The 21,134-nt window shown below is 28.1% G+C and overlaps 1 protein-coding gene across 1 annotated transcript; it reads right to left on the bottom strand.

Moving 5' to 3' along the window:
* Positions 1–199: 199 nt before the first annotated feature.
* LOC122507476 (mediator of RNA polymerase II transcription subunit 28-like) lies at positions 200–20,910 on the bottom strand. Its single transcript, XM_043620208.1, has 4 exons — positions 20,602–20,910; positions 17,251–17,593; positions 17,003–17,172; positions 200–1,079 (listed from the first exon to the last, which is right to left on the bottom strand). The coding sequence occupies exons 1-4, from the start codon at positions 20,659–20,661 to the stop codon at positions 876–878; spliced, it is 777 nt and encodes a 258-aa protein (XP_043476143.1). The 5' UTR covers positions 20,662–20,910; the 3' UTR covers positions 200–875.
* Positions 20,911–21,134: the final 224 nt, after the last annotated feature.

The following is a 21,134-nucleotide window of genomic DNA, read 5'->3' as shown; positions in this document are numbered from 1 at the left end:
CTCTTTATAAAATTCAATAATTATTTATCAATTATTAAATTAAAATACTTTGAAAATTCGATTTGTTAAAAAGTTTTTAATGAAATTCTTTAACAAATTTAATTAATTTCAGTTGAATTTCACAAAATTTTTATTAATTCGATAATTTTTTTTTTAATTTATTTACTTACTATACTATATTTTTAACTAATTCAAATTTAGAGAACAGTATAAATATCTATGAAAATTTAAATAAAAAGCGATGTTTTAAAAAGAAATTAAAATAATAATTTTTTTTTTCAATTTGGTGAAAAAATTCCCGGCTATTTCCCGGTTTTCCCGATTAGTAGACACCCTGCTAAGGTTCTCTAAGGTTGGTCGGTGCTTTTTTGTTGCTTGTCATTCTTATTTTAGGGAGTAAGGCACTTTCAGTCTTTTTCGTGTTTTGGGAGATGCAATTTTTGATTGGAATTTTGTACTGTTTAGCTAGAGAGGAGGGACGGTTATTTTTTTGGAAAGAGGGATGGTTATTTTTTTGGAAAGAGGGATGGTTATTTTTTTGGGAAGAGGGACGGATATTTTTTTGGAAAGAGGAATGGTTATTTTTTTGGAAAGAGGGACGGTTATTTTTTTGTGAAGAGGAATGATTATTTTTTCGGGAAGACAGAGGAGAGAGAGTTTGTCTCCTACGATGGAAAGAGAAAAGATTAAGAGCAAGGTGGTGGTTGTTGCTGCTGTGAGGGAAGGGGCGCTGCAACAGAGGTCGCAGCAGCGACATAAGATGAAGGATCGGAAGGGTCGAGAAGGGGTGGTGGAGGCGGCAGATTTCCACCGGCGCCTCTACCTCTCCCCCGACCTCTTCCACGACCTCGGCCTCGCCCCCTCCCCCTTCCGCGTCAACTCCGCCTTTCCGGCATCCCTATATTGCTCGTCGTTTTCTCGAGGAACGCTAAATGACTCGGCAGGGAACCGCTTCCGACACCTCCGACTGGGAAGCCTGCAGCTCGGCCGGCCTGGCCCATGAACATGCCCTGCTGACCGACGGGGACGCCGACTCCCTGCATACCTGGCGGAGGCGGTGCTCCGGGTCCCTGTTGCACCTAGAAATTTAAATACAAGTTCTCATATCTAACTTCCGAAAAATTACATCAAAAATAATAATTTAAGTGTTCGGTGGTCTCTTAAATTTATAGGTTATGTGCGGCATAAAGTTGTCGCCCGACAAAAACGGCCCTGTTGTGAAAAGGTAAACAATCATTTCCGAACAAGTTTTTCTCTCCACACCGAAAAAAAAATATTCTTGTTTTGAGAGTCGACAATTCCTCTTCTAAAGTCCTCTTACATTTTATTCTTGAATTAAGAATATTACTCTTCACTGGAGACTATTCCTCTAGTTTTAAGAGGAATTACTCTTAAGTGGAGAATAATCCTCTTAAAATAAGAGGACGTTTTTTGAGCCATATACAAGAGGAAAATTTGCATTGAAATAAGAGGAATTCTCTTAAAACAAGAATATTTTTTTTCAGTACCAGAAGTAACAAAATCTGCCGTCTAACAATGGACACATATCTTCTAAATTACCTAAATCCTAAGATAATTCACCTAGATCCGGTAAAGATCCTGGTGGCAAGTGGACTAACTAAAAAATGCCATTAGCGAGAAAAGGACAGAGGTACAAACATTATATTTCTTACTCTTGGCATTTTTTAGTTAGTCCACTTGCCACCAGGACCCTTGCCGGATCTAGGAAAATTATCTTAGCTAAATCGAAAAGATTTTTTCATCCCTGAAAAAATTAAGAAAATACGTGTCGATGGTTCGTGGACAGATTTTGTAAAAACTTTTCGGAAATGATTGTTTACCAAATTAACGTCATTTAAACCACTGACGTTTTTGTTGGCCGATAACTCTGAATAGAAACGACATAAATGGATCAAAAATGAATCTTTTTCGAGAGAATAGATTGGATCTACAGAATGCAATTAAAATTTAAAGAAGCAAATCAGACTTCGCACTCGATAATTAATTTCAAAAAAGTAGCTTTCAAACTAAAAAAAGTAGTAAAAAAGTAGCCATCGAAAAATTAAAATTGACGACCAAAAAAACTCGTTTTAATCACTTCACAAAACTGACAAAAATTCCATTCTATTGTTTATTTTCCTAAATTTTTTCTAATTTTCATCAAAAATATTTACTTCTTTCTTATCCTGCTAATAAATTCAATTCCTGCAACGAATTTTATTATTCGCGAAAAAATTTAAATATTTATAAAAATAATTTAATTCTTGCGAAGAATTTTATAAAAATATTTAAACAATTAATTTCTTTGACTAATTTTAAGCAAATTCTAATTTAAATAATTGAATTCCTGAGAAATTTTTATGATTCATGAAAGTAATTGAATCGTTACGAAGAACTTTACAAAATTTTTTTAAATAATTGAATTCTGTTTGGAAATTTTATGAAAACAGTAGATATTGAAAATCATTGAATTGCGAAAAGTTTTTAAAAATAATTAGATTTTACAAAGAATTCTATTAAAATTTTTTGACAATAATTGACTGTCTGTTTGGTATTTTATTAAAGTTTTTTGAAAATAATTGAATTCTTTCGAACGATTTTATTGGAATATTTTTTAAATAATTGAATTTCTAAGATGAAATTTATTATTTTTAAAAATAATTAAATTGTTATGATGAATATTCTTATTTATGAAGACAATTGAAGTTTGCAACAAATTTGATTAAAATGCCTCAAAATAATTAAATTTTCATGAATAATTTCGCTATTTCTCGACATAATTGATTTTTTCGAAGAATTATTTATGTAAATAATTGAATTCTTATTTAGAATTTTATCAAAATTTTTTTTTTAAATTCAATTTTCATGAGAAATTTTATTTTTTGTGAAAGTAATTGAATTGTGAAGAATTGTATAAAAATTTTGTTAAATAATTGATTTTTTCGAAATTTATTTAAAAAAGGTTATTCTAAATTAATTAAATTCCTGTGGGAAATTTTATTATTTATAAGAATAATTGAATTTTGGATGAATTTTATTAATTTTTTAAAAATTATTGAATTCTTTTGCGAAATTTCATGAAAATAGTAGATATTGAAAATAATTGAGGGCTCGGATCGAAGAACCGACGCTTCGCAATGTTCTGAAGCGTCGGTTCTTCGATCCGAGCCCTCAATTGAATTTTGAATATTTTTTGAAAATAATTGAATCGTTTTAAAGAATTTGATTATAATTTTTGAGAATAGTTTTTTGGTTTCTAGTATTAACAAATTTAAAGTAATGGAAATTCTAAAAAAAAACAGAAATAGTAGCTTTTAGTGGCTGAAATCTAAAAAATATCCAAATAGTAGCATAACGTAAAAAAAGTAGTAAATAATAGGTTTTAGTAGATGAGTGCGAAGCCTAATGCAAACAAAACATTTTATATCTTCAAAAACATATTTAGAAGTCATCAGTCAAGCCAATCCAATATTTACTTTTGACTTTCGCCATATTGAATCCGTCATTTTGAATTTTGAAAAACTGATGTCGAATTTATAGTCAACGAAGTCAAAAACCACCGAGCCAAATAACTTTAAATGAATTGTTAATGACATTCTGTTGGTTAAACCAATCGGGGCGCATGATTATTCCCCAAATGTCATTTTTCCGAAATGTCATTTTACCGAACTACACTTTTGCGAATAGTCATTTTTGCGTAAAGCCAATTTTGCGAAATGTCACTTTTGCGAATTGTCATTTTTTCGAAAAGCTATTTTTGCGAATTGTCATTTTTGCGAATCGCCATTTTTACGAATTGTCAATTTTCCGAAAAGTCATTTTTGCGAATCGCAATTTTTACGAATTGCCATTTTTGCGAATTGACATTTTTGCGAATTGTCATTTTTGATAAATGTAATTTTTGCGAATTGTCACTTTTGCGAATCGTTATTTTTACGAATTGTCATTTTTGCGAATAGTCATTTTTGCGAAAAGTTATTTTTACGAATTGTTATTTTTTCGAATTGTCATTTTTGCGAATCGCCATTTTTACAAATTGTCAAATTTCCGAAAAGTCATTTTTGCGAAAAATACAATAGAAAACTTGTAGGTCTATAAATTCACTATTGTATTTTTCGCAAAAATGACAATTCGCAAAAATAGCTTTTCGCAAAAATGACAATTTGCAAAAATGACAATTCGTAAAAATGACTTTTCGCAAAAATGACTATTCGCAAAAGTGCAGTTCGGTAAAATGACATTTCGGAAAAATGACATTTGGGGAATAATCATGCGTCCCAAACCAATCATCATTAACTCGGGGCGAGTGCCGAAAATAGTTCATAAGCCTCACCACTCTTTTCTTATATTCTCAAAAAAGATTTATCCATGTTTGTCGTTTCTATTCAAAGTTCTAAGACTTTGATACAAAATTACCCACTGTGATGTCCTTAACCAATTTAAGAATAATCTACCGTTTAGCTAAATCCTTAGGCAACAAACAACCAGCACCCAATAGACTTGAGGAAGGATCCACACTTCTGAATGTCGATTCCTATTGTGGATTCTCTCTGATTCTCCTTTTTTAACCCCCACCAAAATTAACTTATGGGAGATTCGACTGCACTCATGTGCAACGATGTCTTTGAGTCCACAATAGACCAATATAATATCTTGAGCAATGCATACCCTCTGCAGAGCTTACAATAGAAAAACAATGTAAATCCCTACAGAGGCTGTGCATTGCTCAAGATAAATTTGTCTATTGTGGACTAGTACTTGCATAGACATTAGCGCCAATTGTAAAAGCTCCTTTAAAGAAGACTCGCATTTGAATTGTTTGGCCCTAAGCACAATAAATCCGCCAACGTGATGCATGAGATAGAAAAGGATACATGTATATCCCTATCTTTTTCTATCTCATGTATTATGTTCGTAAATCTATTGTGTTTAGAGGTTTTTGCTAGTGTAAGCGACTTTACCACTATGACAATTATTTTCTTTATTAGACATTTAGCTAAACGGCGGATTTAGCCTACGACGTTTAAACATATATTTTCTTTAAATTCCTTTAGTTTTACGTAACCTAATTATCAAATTAAAAAAATACAAACGCAGAGAATAGAAGGTAAGAATTATTTCATCAGATGTTCATAATTATTACGATTTCATTCAAGTTTATGTACCGTTAACTCAAATCAATTGATTCAGCTGATTATTGTAAATTTAGTTAGTTTACCCAGTACTCCAACGCAAGCTAGAATTTAATCCTTTATATAAATAGTATTTACACTTTCTCTAATCTCTTGCTGGAATATTGCTGTCTTCTTGTTTGTCGTCAAAGTCCACATTGAACAACACAATTTTCAGGAAGATAAAGTACACATTGAATTAAAATTGAATTTGTATGAAATCGGATCAGCAGTCAGCTTTTTTTTACTGGTGTTGCCCATGAACATTGCCACATCCCAAACAATTTAATATCATCAACTGATTGCGTTGGTACATTGACTCTTTTATAGCTAAAAACACAGCATTCTTCATAATTTAATATCTGTGACAATTTTACTTGCTTCTTATTGTTTTTAGTATTTAAGAGACGATGCAATTTCGCAACTTCAGTAAGAATTGTTAATGTTAACTTCTTTCAAATTTAATATTCAGTAAGAATAGTTGTTCCAGAAATGTATTTTTTTACTTCAGGATTCCATGATGAGAAGAATTAATGAAAAGTAATCAAATCGAGCTGTATTTAGGTATCAAAAGCAACTTCTGCAAATACAGTTGGATTTTTAGCTACTGAATCGAAACTAGCAGTTATTGGTTAATTAATGACCATGTTTCATATTTCAAGAAAAGGGTTTCAATTTTGAATCTTTAAGTCACTTGGTTCTATTTTATAAAAAGATTTCTTTTGAATTAAAAGGAATTGTTGATTCTTGCGACATGTTTTCTTATGGTGAATCACGTACAGTTGAATGAAACGTAAACCTACCAAAATGTCGACTCGTGTTTTTTATTATTAATTAGAATTAATTACCACACAATCAATCAAATGAAACAAATTTTGGATAAAACTAAAATTCAGCTTACCCTTATTTGTCGATTTGTGTCGATTATAAGGCCCACAACCCATTAGAACAAGCGACATGACAGGAGAAGAAGAATTAATCGTGAAATACTCTAAACACCCTTCTTTTTATTTAAAGAAGTTGTGCGTATTTTCATTAAAAAAATGTATTACTTTTCAAATTCCACAAGCAACAATATTTAATAATAAATTAATGAATCATTAATTCTTTTATCTCTTTAAAATAAAATAATAATTTCTTTCTGATGACACCAAGAATCAATAAATCATTGTTAAAATAAATACTTTCTATTTATACCTAAAGCATGAACTCTTGAACCATTTTGTCTACATAAAAAATACTAATGTTTTAGAAAACCTTCGAATAGTATAAATAGGTATAAATAGGTAATTACATACAAAACAAAAATAACAGCAAGTGAATGAATGAAAAATTAATGAAAACGAAAGTACATTATGAATAAATAAAAAGATATTCGAAGGAATACACCAACAACTCCCATTAGGAAAACATTATTGCCCATAACCAAAAATTGAAAGAGAATTATACAAGCATGCATAAACTCTGGTCGAATAGATGAATAGCAATACCCTTTGGTGAATTACAAAGCTACAGGAATGAGGAATGGATGTGAGGTAGGCGATGTAAATGAAAGAAAGCCACAATGGTTCACCGTGAACAGAGTTTTATTCTACAGTTATCTACTCGCACCATAATGACAACTTAAGTAGAAATTTTAAGCTTTTATCCACAAATAATTAGTATTTCCATTGAATACAAGCTTCATTTTATCATTAAACTCTCTGGATGACAAAAGGGACACCTACTTATACTTTCGAATAATTATCAACAGACATTTGCAAAATGAATCTTTCATTCAGTCAAAGTTAATTAATACCTTTTCATTACTCTACAACTTTCCTTTCAATTCGTTGAAAGGTTCTTTCAATTAAATAACTTTCGACCAATAAATTTCCTTATGCAAATGCAAATGTACATGCATACGTTCGACATGCAAAATACATATGTCGTTTTATAATCGAATTTCATATATATAAATATGTATAATTAATAATGTGTGCGTCCACGTGAAAATGGCCCTTTTTGACAAAGCACAATGTACTATTTTATCCAAAGTGCACGATAACGCAGACACAAAAACCATTTTCCATCCATTGCAATTAAAAGTTTAAATATTCTTAATTAATTGGTATGGATATTTATTTTTTAATTATTTAATGACATTTATTGTCATTGTAATTTTTAATTTAATTTACAGGGTTGCCACGCTTCTGCTCTTTTCAAATTCCCAGACTTATCCAGGTTAAAAAACGGAATTTTTTCTGGTTTTTAAAACGAAAATTATTCGAAAACATCAATAACTTCATTTTTACATAAATATTTAATCATTATTATTTTTTTTCATAGAAATTAAGATTTTCAAAAATTTGAAATTCAATAACATAAAAGAATATAATATATTATAAAACATGAAGATACCGATCGCTTTCTTCATGTTTTATAACAATTAAAACTTACTACTTTGTTACTGTAACTTCATTAAAAATTATTTTCATCATTACGATTATTCATTTCTAGAATTTTCAACTAAAATTCTTCTTCAAGTCAATTTTTTAAAATAATTTTTGAAAAAGTTCTTTGTGAATTTTTACATTCTTTTGTTTACAATTTAATTTTACGAAATTTCGACTATTCTGACATTCTTCAATTAAATACATTAAAAATTTCAAATAATTAAAAAAAATCTATTCAACTTTATGAAAAAAATTAATTCTAAAGAATTCTTAGTTAAAAAGTAGGAAAATTTGAAATTTTCAAAGATTTTAATTTTCAACCTTTTGAAAATTCAATTATTTCTAAAAATTCAAGTTAGGTATAATGCTTTCACTATTCAATTTTAATCTAAAATTTTAACTGCCATTCATTTTTAAATCAATATTTATTAGAAAATTCAACGAGAATTCAATTATTTAAATACAAAAATAAATAATTTATTTAATAAATTAATATTTTTCGAAACTAAATTCTCATAAAGAATTTTAACAGAAATATTTAAATAATTGATTTCTTTCGACAAAATGCAATAAAATTTTTGAAAATAATTAATTAAATATTAATTATAATTATTAACATTATAATAATTGAAATTCTGCAATAAGTTTTATTATTTATAAAAATAATTGAATCATTGTAAAAATTTTATTATTTATGAAAAATAATGAAATTATTACGAAGAAATTTATAAAAAAATTTGTAAATAATTGATTTCCTTGTGAAATTTTTATTATTTTATGAAAATAATTGTCTGTTTACGCAGAAATTTATTAAATTTTTTTAAATAGGTAATTGAATTCTAGTGAAAAATTTTATAAAAATCATTTTAAATAATTGATTTTTTTCAAAAAATAAATTTTATAAAAATTGTGTTTGAAAATAATTAAATTTTTGTGAAAATTTTATTATTTATGAAAATAATTGAATTCCTAAAAAGAATTTTATTATTTTACGAAAATAATTGAATCCCTGTAAAAATTTTATATTATTCATAAAAATAATTGAATTATTGCGAAAAAATTTGTAAAAAGTTTGCAAATCATTAAATTCTTGCACAGAATTTTATCAAAAAATTTGATAAGAATTGAATTTCTTCGAAGAATTTTAATATTTATGAAACTAATTGAATTTTTGGGAAGAATTTTATTAAAATTTTCCATAGTAATTGAATTTTATATGAACAATTTCTTTAAAGTTTAAAATAATCGTGTTTCTTAATAATTGAAATTAAACATTTAATTCTTGAATTTTATTAAAATTTTAAGAAAATAATTGAATCATTTCGAAAACTTTCTTTAATTTATTGAAAATACAATCGAATTTGTTAATAATTGAATTCCTGAGAAGAATTTTATTATTTATGAAAAATAATTTAATTCTTACGATTAATTTTACTACATAAAAAAATAATTAAATTATTTCGAATGATTTATTAAAGTTTTAGAAAATAATTAGATTCTTTCGAAAAATGTTATTAAAAATTAAAAAACAAAATTAAATTCTTCCATGAAATTTTATTAAAATTGTTTTAAAAATATTTGAATTTTTGCAAAGATTTTCACTATTTATAAAAATAATTGAATACTTTTGAAGAATTTTGTTATTTATCTAAATAATTGGATTTTTTAAAGAATTTTATTAAAATTTTTATAAATAATTGAATTTTAGAGAAGAATTATATTATTTATAAAGATAATTGAAATTTTGACTAGAATTTTTGTAAATTTTTGAACATAATTGTATTTTTGCGAGGAATTATATTAACTTTTTGAAAATAATTGAATTCTTGAGATGAATGTTATTAAAATTTCTTTTTATAATTGAATTCTTTTGTGAAATTTTATTGAAATAGTAGACGTCATTGAAAATAATTGAATTTTGACAAATTTTTGAAATTAATTAAATTTCTACGAAGGATTTTATTGAAATTATTTTGAAAAAAAATTGAATTGTTACGAAGAATTTCATTAAAATTTTTGAAAATAATTGGATTCTTTCGAAAAATATTATTAAAAATGTATTGAAAATAATACTTAATAATTGAATTTCTTTGATAAATTTTAATAAAATTTTTATGAATAATTAAAGGAATTCCATTAAAATTGTATTAAAAATAATTGAAAGTCTGCTATATGAGTTTTATTATGTATTTATGAAAATAGTTGAATCCCTGTAAAAAATGTTATTATTTATGATAATAATTGAATAATAATTTATGAAAGTAATTTGTAAATAATTGAATTCCTGTGAAGAATTTTACTATACTTTTGAAAATAATATAATTTCTGCAATTATTCGTAATTGCTTTAAAATTCAATTTTTTTCTAGCGTTTTTAACTAAAATTCTTCTATAAATCCATTTATTTTTAATAATCAATTAAATATATATTAAAAAATTTAACTAATTTCAGAAGAATTTTTTTAAAAATCTAGGTTTTTTAAAATTTCTAATTAAATTCATTTAAAATTGAAATTTTACAAAATTTCAAATCAAAATCTTTTGAAGTTCATCTACTTATGAAAATTGTAAACGCAATTTTTTTAAAATTGAATTAATTATGAAATATTTAAGTAAAATTGAATTTCAAAAATGAACACAATTTTAGAAAACAACAATTTTCCAGGATTTTGATCAAAATTCCCCTACTTTTCCAGATTTTTTCAAGGTTAATAAAATTCCCTGACATTTCCAGGTAGCGTGGCAACCCTGAATTTGAATTTATACGTTGAAGCATTATTCAATTACATTTGCAAAAATATCGACAAGTGTACAATAACAGATACTTGACAACACTTCAATTTACAGCTAAATTCACATTTTCTTTGTCATAATCTCATCCGTTAATCTTTAAAGTTAATAAAATACTTTCATTTTCTTTAATATTCATCACTTATCCATAGGTACAATATTTTAGCGTCTTATTTATCGTGCAATTGGAAAAAATATCGTGTGCAACACAATGTACTATTGTTTCCAAAACCAGATTTTAAGCATGTCTTTGAAACCATATCAACGGTTTTTCATCCTCACAGAGGAAAAAAGTCCCAAATGTTTGAAAAACTAAGGCCCACTTAAAGATTGATCTAATAGTGCAGAAATGGGCCCTCTTCACGTGAACGTACGCACATAAGGGATAACATTTCGAACAAATAACTCTGCAAATACAGAAGATAGTATAAAAGATAATAAATAATGAGAGCCTGGATTTTCAGGCATTAAAGCATGTAAATGTGTTCTAAAAAAACAAAAGAAAGCGACAAGATGAAAAAAGACAAAAATTAATAAAAAATTGGCTTTTAGAAGATGAAAAAGAAGTAGCAAGGGTACAGGAAAAAGTGTGTAATCTCTTTATTTGGATAAAAAAATAAGCAAAGCGACATAACAGTAATCTCAAGGAAGCAATTTTGTGTGCTTGAAAATCCAGGCTTCGTTGTTGATAACAAAAAAACAAAGATATAAAAATGTATAACACCAACGAACCCATAAAAAAATTCGACCTTATTAAAATAAAATGCGAGTATTATCAGATCATTTATATCGTTGCTCAAGATTCGCATCAAGTTCTTTATTGTCTGATACTTTTTTTCTTTAACTTTTTATCCTTTCTTTTTAATTAAATTCTTTTGGCTAAGCATTTGTACACGTTTCGAGATTTATTTTGGCACTATATTTTCGAATGAACCTAAATTCTAATTAGCTTCACCTCTTCATTTATCAATAAAAAAAAGAGCAATCTCTCCATCAACTTATGTGGTGCAATTTTTTCCTTCACAATCCAAGATTGCCAGAATAAAAATAAGTGCACTTATTTAGTTTTCAATAGTAACACAATTTCTTTTTTCCACGATAAGGCACTAATCTTGATTCAAAGAAATTTAATTGTTATTGTAATAAAGGTTAAATTATAAAAGTCTTCACGATATGCACTCACTCTTGGATTCTCACATGCGCTTAAGTACAAATTATTATTGAAATTATACTTGCTGCAGCAAATAAATCTCCGTTGTAATCGATTGTAATACAAAACATGATTACTATACGTGATAATGTGAAATACAAAAATTGCACGATTTAATGGCGTGCACTTGAAATTTTCTGCTAAATATCTTTATAATTTTTTGTAATAACAATTTTCAGAATTCAATTCTTAAATGAAAACAATTATATTTAGCTGTGATGTATTTAAATTAATTTATAACTTGTTTTTTATAGAAACTATAAAAAAGCATAAATACAACACACCATATGGATGTGTAGTTTGTTAAAATTTTTGAATCCACACAGTTTCTAGTCTTTTTAATATTTATCCACGGGCTTTAATGAAAATGACCTAATAAAGACATGGTTCTGTTGGGTAATGTGATTTCACCTACTTTCCGCAGGTTGTCTCGCTAAATACTTGAGGAAGCTCTCTAAATCCGAATTAGTCATTAACACAATAGTATCGATTCTTTTATTAAGTAAATTGATTACCGTCTTTACGAATTTTATATTAAAAATAACTAATTAATAGTAGAAAATTTCTAATTACTACATTTTCTTTCGCACTCTATCCAGATCTCTCGAAATCTACAAACACAGTAGTTGGTGAAAATCGTAATTTAAGTTTGGAACATTCAGATATCAAAATATCAAACGCTTTTTGATATGATGTTGTCATTTTGTCTAGGAGGGAAAAAACTAGAGGAATATAAATGTTTTCATGATGTCCATGAACAATAAAAAGTTGTTTAAACATTTTTGGGCAACTAAAAAATGTTCCGTTAACAAAAATTGTACTTAAATTACTTAAAAAAGTTAAATTTTGTTCAGTTGAAAATAAAACAATGTTATGAATCTTGCCATTAATAATAAAAATATAATAAAAAAATTTCAAAATTATCTGTCTTAATATCGCGTTAAAACTAATTTTGAAACGAATAATTTCTTTCGATGCTTACATTATGGACAGAGGAAAATATGGGGAGACAGTTTGCTAGTGGTTCTCAGCTCTTAGGCAAAAATCGACTCTCGTCTAATAAACACATTTTGGGAATCGAAGGATTTCCCCCTCATGACAGCGTCTCTAGAATTACGTCTATAATATTCTCAAGTAGCAGAGTAGTTAACCCGTAAGCTTCACTATAATATGAATGTTAGGTCAGTCGGTCAAGTAATTTTAACGTGCGACTCTGGGTAGTGTTACCTGATTTTTCTCTCTGTGTACTATTTTTCTATACTCAATACTCGGATGCAAAAAAAATTTTTAATTCTTAAATCATTAACTCTGTATTTGGATAACTTGAAAAAAACCTAGTAAATCAAACTAAAGATTGCTTAGGTTACAGCTTTTGTTATGTAAACATACAGAAAATTTTCACTTCAATTTCAATATACACGTGGGTTTTATGGATCGCTAATTATAAATCCGATGTCGGTTTTTACAAATTCAAAATGGCAGATCAAATATGACAACCGAAAAGTATAGACATTAATCATGGTTGATGATGATGTGCTAGAGGCACGTAATAAATTGAACACAATAATATTGTTTGGGAATACCGAATCACTCGGGGATTAAGGAAAATGAAAGAGCTGACGTCTTCACAAAAACGCGATCCGACACAGACTGATAGGTCCAGAACCAACAGAAGCAATAATACCGTAGTTGATTAAAGGAGCCATAAAATGATGAGGTCGAAAGGAAGATGAATCATGTTAGGCACACGGGAAAAAATTTTGTGCAAGCGCTGCCTACTGGCGGTCACGCGCAGCACAAAATTTCAAGCGACTCCTGTCTATAGTATTTGCGTAGCTGGTGACTGAGTCCGGGACTCATGCTACCCATGTAATACGCAAGCGCTGTGCCGGATCAGTGTAAACATGCTGGAATAGACACGCGGTATCCAGAGCATGGGCAGCTCCTACCCACAAGCCTGAGTCGCAGCAGCACACAGTCTATAGATGACTGCTGCTCCGTGTGTAGCGCAGCGCTTGCGCATAATTTTTTCCCGTGCAGGAATTAGGGTTAGGCAAGGGAAGTCTCTGTTGGGGCTAGTACTCAACAATGGAGGAGAAAGTGATCTCTCTGATACTCGATACGATCAGAGTTAGAATCGTAATTCGTCTACTTATAGATCATGGTCTATTGAACTACCACTCTGACTTGCGGCCACCCTATGAGTTGATTTGGATAAGGATAAGCTGAACTCCAGTGTTTTATAATTAGACATACAAAAAAATAGTCTATCTGGTGTCTAGAGTGAATTTAATGCTAGCAATATTGGCCGATTATATGATTCAGAAAAATGGGTGAGCACTAGATTACAACGTTTTGAAGAAACAAGAAGTGATTTCTCCCTGCATACTATCATTAATGATGAATGGTTAACTGTATACGCGGGATTAGTCCCAAGATCAATCCCTGGAGATGAAAGCTTTTACAGCCTGTTATTCTCTCTCATGTCATTGGCGAATAGGTATGACATGCCAGCTATGAGTTGAATGGTAGATCAGGCAGCTACTTCAAATATCACATTTGCAACTATAAATAGAGCTGAAGTAATGAAAATGAAATACTTTGACATCGATGTACTAATAGAATATGGAGTACCTTTAGAAGAGCTACATTTGCCAAGCGTAGTTACCTTGATAAAGTTACCACAAGTTATTGCAGACTATCCGAACCTAGCTTACATATGCAACTACATAGCCAGTTTTAGAATCAAAGAAAAGTCTTTGAATGATTACAAAGGTGATGCAAGTGCCCATTGCATTATGACGAAACAGAGCATGGATGATATTGCTAAAAGTTATGCTCAGATACGTCAAACACTAGAAACACAAGGATTGAACATTCTCGATTTGATGACCTGAACTAAAACAGCTAATAAGCCAAATATTGAGGATATTGATGATAATATCTTTACTGTTCGTGGATCTCTCAGGGACAATAAAACTTATCAGTAGTTCATGAAGATTTCTTTGTCTCTGGTAGAAATCTTGCTTCTAATAATCCCAGAGGTTCCACTACCGTTGATGGTATGAAATGTAGTTATGGATGACTCATTATTAGGTGATGATACAGATTTAGATGATGAAGGTAACCCGGGTTAAATAAAAGCCATAAAGTAATAAAAACATAGATAGAGCAGGATTGCTCAAAAGAAGTATGAACTTATAACTCCAATCTTTAAAGTTTTCTGATAGCGATATAACTAATCGAATTATAAAGTGTGGAAGATCCCACAGGTCTTATACATAAAACCCAATTATGTGCCACGATGAGTACAAGTAATCTGTACTCAGACATTTAGACATCTACATATCTAGTTATAATCATTCTTTAATTCAGTTTGCTTATTTCAGAAATACACATTTATATAAATTATATAAACAACAATTGAAATATTTACAATTTACACTCACTAAAATTTTCTTACTAAATAAAAACAGATCAGTAAGATTCAAAAGTCGATAAATACTAGCAAGTTTAATGACCGATGGTATAGCTCGGTTGGCGGAATCCCGTGACTTGCTATCACGGAGGTTAAGCATCATTTGAGCGCGGTTAGTGCTTGTATGGGTGACCCATCCAAAGCATGTTTAAAAACAGTTACAAAAAGAAAATCACTTAGTAACATAATCGAAAACTCGCTGCCACTAAAGCAAGGAAAGATTTCTGTTAAGAAATCGGCTGTGAACAACTGTAAAAATTGAGATAAAAGTATATATATTTTTAATAATATTAGATATTATTAAATCTAGATATAGAGATACTAAGATAATAAATCTTAGTTTGTTTTCTATAAAAAGTTTATTTATTTACAAAATGTTTTATATTATTTTTAAATATTACATAAACTATATAACGCGTTCAACGTGTTTATAGGAAATGTAAGCGTGTGTGTGATGTGCATAATCACAATAAATTAAATTACTTTAATTTATTGAAGATTTTCCTTCGCGCCCTCCCACCTAAGATGATCATTGTCGGATTAGCGCGACAGTACTGTAATGTTTCTCTTCAAATTTTCCATATTCAGAGTTCATGATTCAGATATTGAAAAATTAATTTTTTTTAAAAAACGGCTTGGCGAATTATTTTAGTTTATTTAATTTAAAGTTGGTTCAAGCTTTCCATTTATGAAATTCAGTTGAAATTAAAAGCGTAGTGTGACACATTTCTCTATCATTTTAATGAATTAATCACATACACAAAGTTACTTAATAAAAAAATCGATGCTCTTCAATCAATCAAAGTTAATTTTAATTTAGAGAGCGTAGACTTAAATTTTAATAACAAATGCCTATGACGTGCGGAAATTTTAATATTTCATCCGAACATTAAAAGAATAAAAAATTCCAAGGAACTTGCATTCTCGTATCAAGATTTCGCGAGAAAACTTACGGAAGATATTTTTATCTGATATCACAAAACTTGGCAGTCACATCTCCTTAAAAGGAATAAATTATCTTTTCGTAATTTAATTATTTTCACTGCAAGATTTATTTTATTCCACTAATTAGTTTCCTGGATATCAATAAAACATTTACTTAAAAGAAATAACTTTTTATTTGAATCAATTACCGAATACTCGATGTATGTAAATATTTCTTTGAATAAAACATTCTATAACTTTCAACAAATAAAAATTCAAAAAATTGAAGTTAATCAAAAATAGATGGAACTTGAGTTTTTTTCCATAAAATATTAATGCTGTATGTAATAAAACTTCAGACTATAAAAATTAATGATTAAAAAAGATGGGAAAATAAATAATTAAGTAGAAAACAAAATATAATTAAGATTTTTAAAAATGAGAAAAGCAACTTTTCTTTATCAAGTACAGCTTCATCAGAGAGTATAGAATTTTCTTCACTGCAACTTATTAACTTTCCTTACTCTTAAATAAAATCTAAAAGTTGCTTGTTGTACATTTTTTGAATTAATTTGCATTAGAGAAAAATAATTTCGTCCTATTCTTCATGCACATTTTCCCTAATCGCCAGACACCTCATGTTCCAAAAGAGAAGAAAATGCATTTATTTAATTTTTAAATTTTCAAAGTTTTCTGGAATTATAAATATTCATTTTTTGAGAAGTATCTTCCTTAGTTAATAAGGGCAAATAATCTAGTGTTGAGTGACGTTAGTCAAGTTGAAACTTGTTCTACTGGCAAAATTCATGTTCTTTGGGTCTTAATAAACAATGTATCGAGATTGCCTTCGTGAGATTTATAAATATGATTTAGTGTCAAATCGTTTGGTAGAACCGTCACCTCGCAACATGCGGTTGATCAAGTATTTTATGCACTTATCATCTTTGCTTCTACTTTCGTGCCTGAATGCTTTTTTAACGTTGTTACTTAAATACCTGTTGATGAAGTTGTTGCTGCTGCATTTGATGCTGCTGAAGCTGCTGTAATTGCTGTTGTTGCAACTGTTGTTGATGTTGGAGTAATTGTTGCTGCTGTTGCATGGACGATGCTCCACTGCCATTTCCTCCCGGTTGACCTTGAACACTAGAACTCCCATTGGCGATTCCTTCAAAGTTATAAAAGACAGTTTAATTCACATTCTTAATTTAGAAAATGTTGAAATTTAATGAAATGTTGAAATTACCATTTGGAGCTGGACCTTGAACTGGAGATTTTGCCCAGCCTTGCAAATCGGCAAGAAGATTTTGCCAAACTGCGATTTTGTCGTAATGTCTCTTTATTAATTCTTCTTTTCTCACAAGTTCCATTCGAAGATCAGCGATGTCTTCTTTTATAATGAGTTCGGGTTTTAGGGCAGAGAGAAGAAACCTTCTTTGTAAAAAGAAAGCTTCCACTTGCCGGGCCAAATCTATGAATCGTAAGGTAACTTGTTCCACTTCGCCTTTTGCCTCATCTTTATCCATCGACAAGCCACAGGCGCAATTGTTCCCCAGCCCTTCGTCCTTGGTTAGCATGTGTAAACATTGCTGTAAATAAACAAAATAAATTAGTAAAATTAGTACAAGCTTCAGCTTCTATTAATGAAATGAGCAAATGAAAAAAACATTTACTAAATCAAAAACTAAAGTTTTTTTGTTGTATTTAAAATTTCATTTAATTTACAATTCAATATGTTAATGTGCACATTGTAAAATAAGCGGCATTACAACATAAACGAAGGAATTAACAAAAATTTACTTTTAACGCAAACTTACAAATATTTAAAATATTTAAAATATTTAAAAGTTACAACAATTGCTCAAAATTGTTTAAATGTCCATATCTTTTAAACGGTCCAAGATAATTGAGTTTACTTTTTTGCTAAAAATTCATAAAGACGAGATGCTTCAAAAATGTTATTAACATTTTTTTATTTTGTTAATTAAAAAAGTTATTTAAATAAATAATATTAACTTTTGAGCCGGAATTCAAAATTAAATGACTTACGAACCAAAAAATTCCTTGTTTTTCACACTTTTATATTCCGAAGAAAAAAAGTTGCTAGAGTTTTTCAATCACTTATAATTTAAATAAACAATGATTCGCTTGTTTACAATTATTTTCCAGCTCAATGATCATCTGTTCTCTTCTTGCGCGCGACTACTGCTACGTCACGTCCGTCTCATTATTTTTTACTTAAATTTGTTTAAAATAAGATAAAAAAAAGTTATTGAAATTAAATCAATGAGAGTAAAAATTCAATTCATCTCCGAAGCCTCGTTTTCTATACAATAACATTATATTTTTTAACGTTTTAAACATAATGTGTAATCTATGTAAAAATATTTGATGATTAAAACAAAAAATATTGTTTAAAAAATTGTAATTTTTTTAAAATTAGAAAAAACGAGAATTTTTCCATTAAATTATCAATTCATCTTCGAAGCCTTTTTTTATATTTGATGGGCGTTTTCTTTTGTTTTTAATTTTTTAATCATTGTTTTGAAATATTTAACCCTCAAATTAAATTATTTATTTAATAAAAATAAAATATACAAGTAAAAAGTCTAATAAATTAAATTATAACAATTTATTATTTTAAAAAAAAATTTCTACCGAGTTTTTTTTACAAAATAATTAATTTAAAAGTTAGAACTCTAGAACACATGATGATAAAATGTTCCTGGAGGACTTATTTCTAAAAATTAATTTTGTGCAACTTATATTTTTATCTTTAAACATCTTTTAAACTTATTTATGAGCAAAAAAAGTAAAAAATAAGAATAATTTGATTTTTTGAAAATTCAAACAAAAAAGGGTCCCTTTCAGGAGAATCACCCAAATACAACATTTATTTGCATCAAAACAAAGCATTTTTAGATTAAAATAAATTTCAATTTGTATTAAATAAATGAATCTTTTTCCATTTTCATGCGTAAAATATAATAAAAATTCAACTTTTGTACTAGGATGAAAATTTGTGAAGTTGGACACGAATTTTCCAAGGTTTGAAAATTTCTATAATAAACTTTATAAAAATAAAGTTTTAATAGAAAGACAAACAGTCACCAAGTTTAGTTTAAAAATATTTATATGTTTATTTTTTATGAACAAATTAATTTTAATGTAACATTTGAAAAAAATGTGAATAAAAATGTTTAAAAAAACTAACTTATTCAGAATTTTTAATTAAAATCTTTTACAATTCAACTTATCTAAAACTTCAATTTGTTTTTATTCTGTACACACTTCCTGAAATTTGTGTCTCACGAAGTTTTTTTATAATTTATGAATTTTAATAATTTCTAAAAATAACAATTATAACCCTTCCTGAATTCAATTATTTTCGATAATTTACTACCAAACTTCATCTCTACATCAATTATTTAAATAATTTTCCGCAAGTTCTATTAGAATTCAATTATTTAGAAACAAAAAGTAAATTTTTTATAATAATTGCAATTGTCCAAGTTTTTTTCTTAAGTTATTAAGGTACGGTGTTGTGGGGTGATGTGCAACGTCTTTTTTTCGTTGGACGAAAAACATGTCAAATAATTAAATTTTGAAATCTTTCAAAATTGAATAACTTAGAGGCATTATAATAGAATATTTCTGCATTTTATACTAAAAGATGTGGTATTTTGTTGCAATATTAGGAAGAAAAGTCGAAAAGTCGCAATTTTTGAGAATAAATCGAAAAAAGTCTCAATTTTCTTAATTTCCTTGACAAAAAATTTTTTTCTGTCATTTCCTTGACTTTACTGAAAAAATTTTGTTTTCCTGACATTTCTCTATTATAATAAATATAAGCAATAATAATAAAAAATTAATATTAAATATTAATAATACTTTTTCACCTTTTGCACCCTTTTTGTTAAATTGTCTCTACTTCATATTCATATTTAGTTGTTTTTTTAAAACTTTTTAAAATTTATCTAAACGTTAGCTTGTCCGTATATTGAAATATTAAAAACTGTTTATTTTGACTGGCCAAATAGAGTCCCTTTTTTATTTAGCCAGATTTAGATATTAATTGTATTTTTTTTAGATACACTGGCCAAATAAGAAAACCAACTTATTCTGCCAGTTCACTGGCGGAATATTTAAACCACCTTATTTTGACAGTTAAGGGGATTTGAACCTTGATGACGTCACAGTTTGTGCAAAGCATTAGTTTTAAATCTGTGACGTCATCATGGTTCAAATGCCCTTAACTGGCCGAATAGCCACTCCGTTAAAATTATTTCCGTTTAATAAAAATTTATTCTTAATAAAATCCATCTATTTAAATATTAAGTAGGTGATAGTCTGCGATCTCTGATTTTGTAAATAGTATAAGTTACTCTATTTTTTCTTTGTAATTTATTTAAGTGCATAAACATAATTTCACTATTTATACCTATTAAAACTGCAAAATTCAATAACCCTTTTTTACATCGATATAATATTATAGGCGGTTGTCATAACCTCAAATTTGTTCTACAGGTAATTATAATTAAATATGAATTAAAATTATAATGCTAAAAAATTAATTGTGCGTTTATTAATTTCATACTTGAAATGCTTCTTCGAATTCGTCAACCAAGTTGCCGTTCCCATTCGCAGAGGTAGCCATCCTGTTCGTCAGTGCGCTTGTACATAAATATTCTTTTCACTAAATATAAATCTTTATAAATATAAATCTATATATTTTACAAAAATAAGGATTTCTAGTAATCTTTGGTTAACTAAACTTTGCCACGCACTCATTTGACACAATTTTTCAAAATTTACTTAAAAATATTACATGATAAATCATTTATAAGAAACCCAGTGTATCAATAATTTGGCGTGAATCGCCATTTTGGTTTTACTGAAGACGAAAATCAGTGCTGGGAAACAAATCTTGGCACCCCGCAACTAATTTTTTTCTTTATTGATTCAAGTAATTATTTGTAAAAGTATTTTATTTCACAAGCTGTATTTTCAAGAAAGAGAGAATCAAAATAATGTTGAAATTGTTTATAAATTATATGTTTTAATTTTATTTAAAAACGATTAGTTTAGGGGCTCCGAAATATTTTCGAACGTTACTGATGACTATATTTT

The sequence above is a fragment of the Leptopilina heterotoma genome, unplaced genomic scaffold (assembly GCF_015476425.1).
Source record: "Leptopilina heterotoma isolate Lh14 unplaced genomic scaffold, ASM1547642v1 Lhet_47, whole genome shotgun sequence".
Classification (NCBI taxonomy): Eukaryota; Metazoa; Arthropoda; class Insecta; order Hymenoptera; family Figitidae; genus Leptopilina; species Leptopilina heterotoma.
The sequence above is the reverse complement of the archived record's forward strand: the minus strand, read 5'-3'. Positions and strand labels throughout refer to the sequence as shown.

Bases quoted from the DNA above. Each gene is read 5' to 3' on its own strand.
- LOC122507476 (XM_043620208.1), bottom strand. From the start codon at position 20,661: ATGGCTACCTCTGCGAATGGGAACGGCAACTTGGTTGACGAATTCGAA. The intron at 17,594-20,601 runs GTATGAAATTAA...GTTTATTTACAG, and splicing joins AATTCGAAGAAGCATTTCAA to CAATGTTTACACATGCTAAC. The intron at 1,080-17,002 runs GTATTTAAGTAA...TTAAATTTCTAG, and splicing joins AGCAACAACTTCATCAACAG to GTGCAACAGGGACCCGGAGC.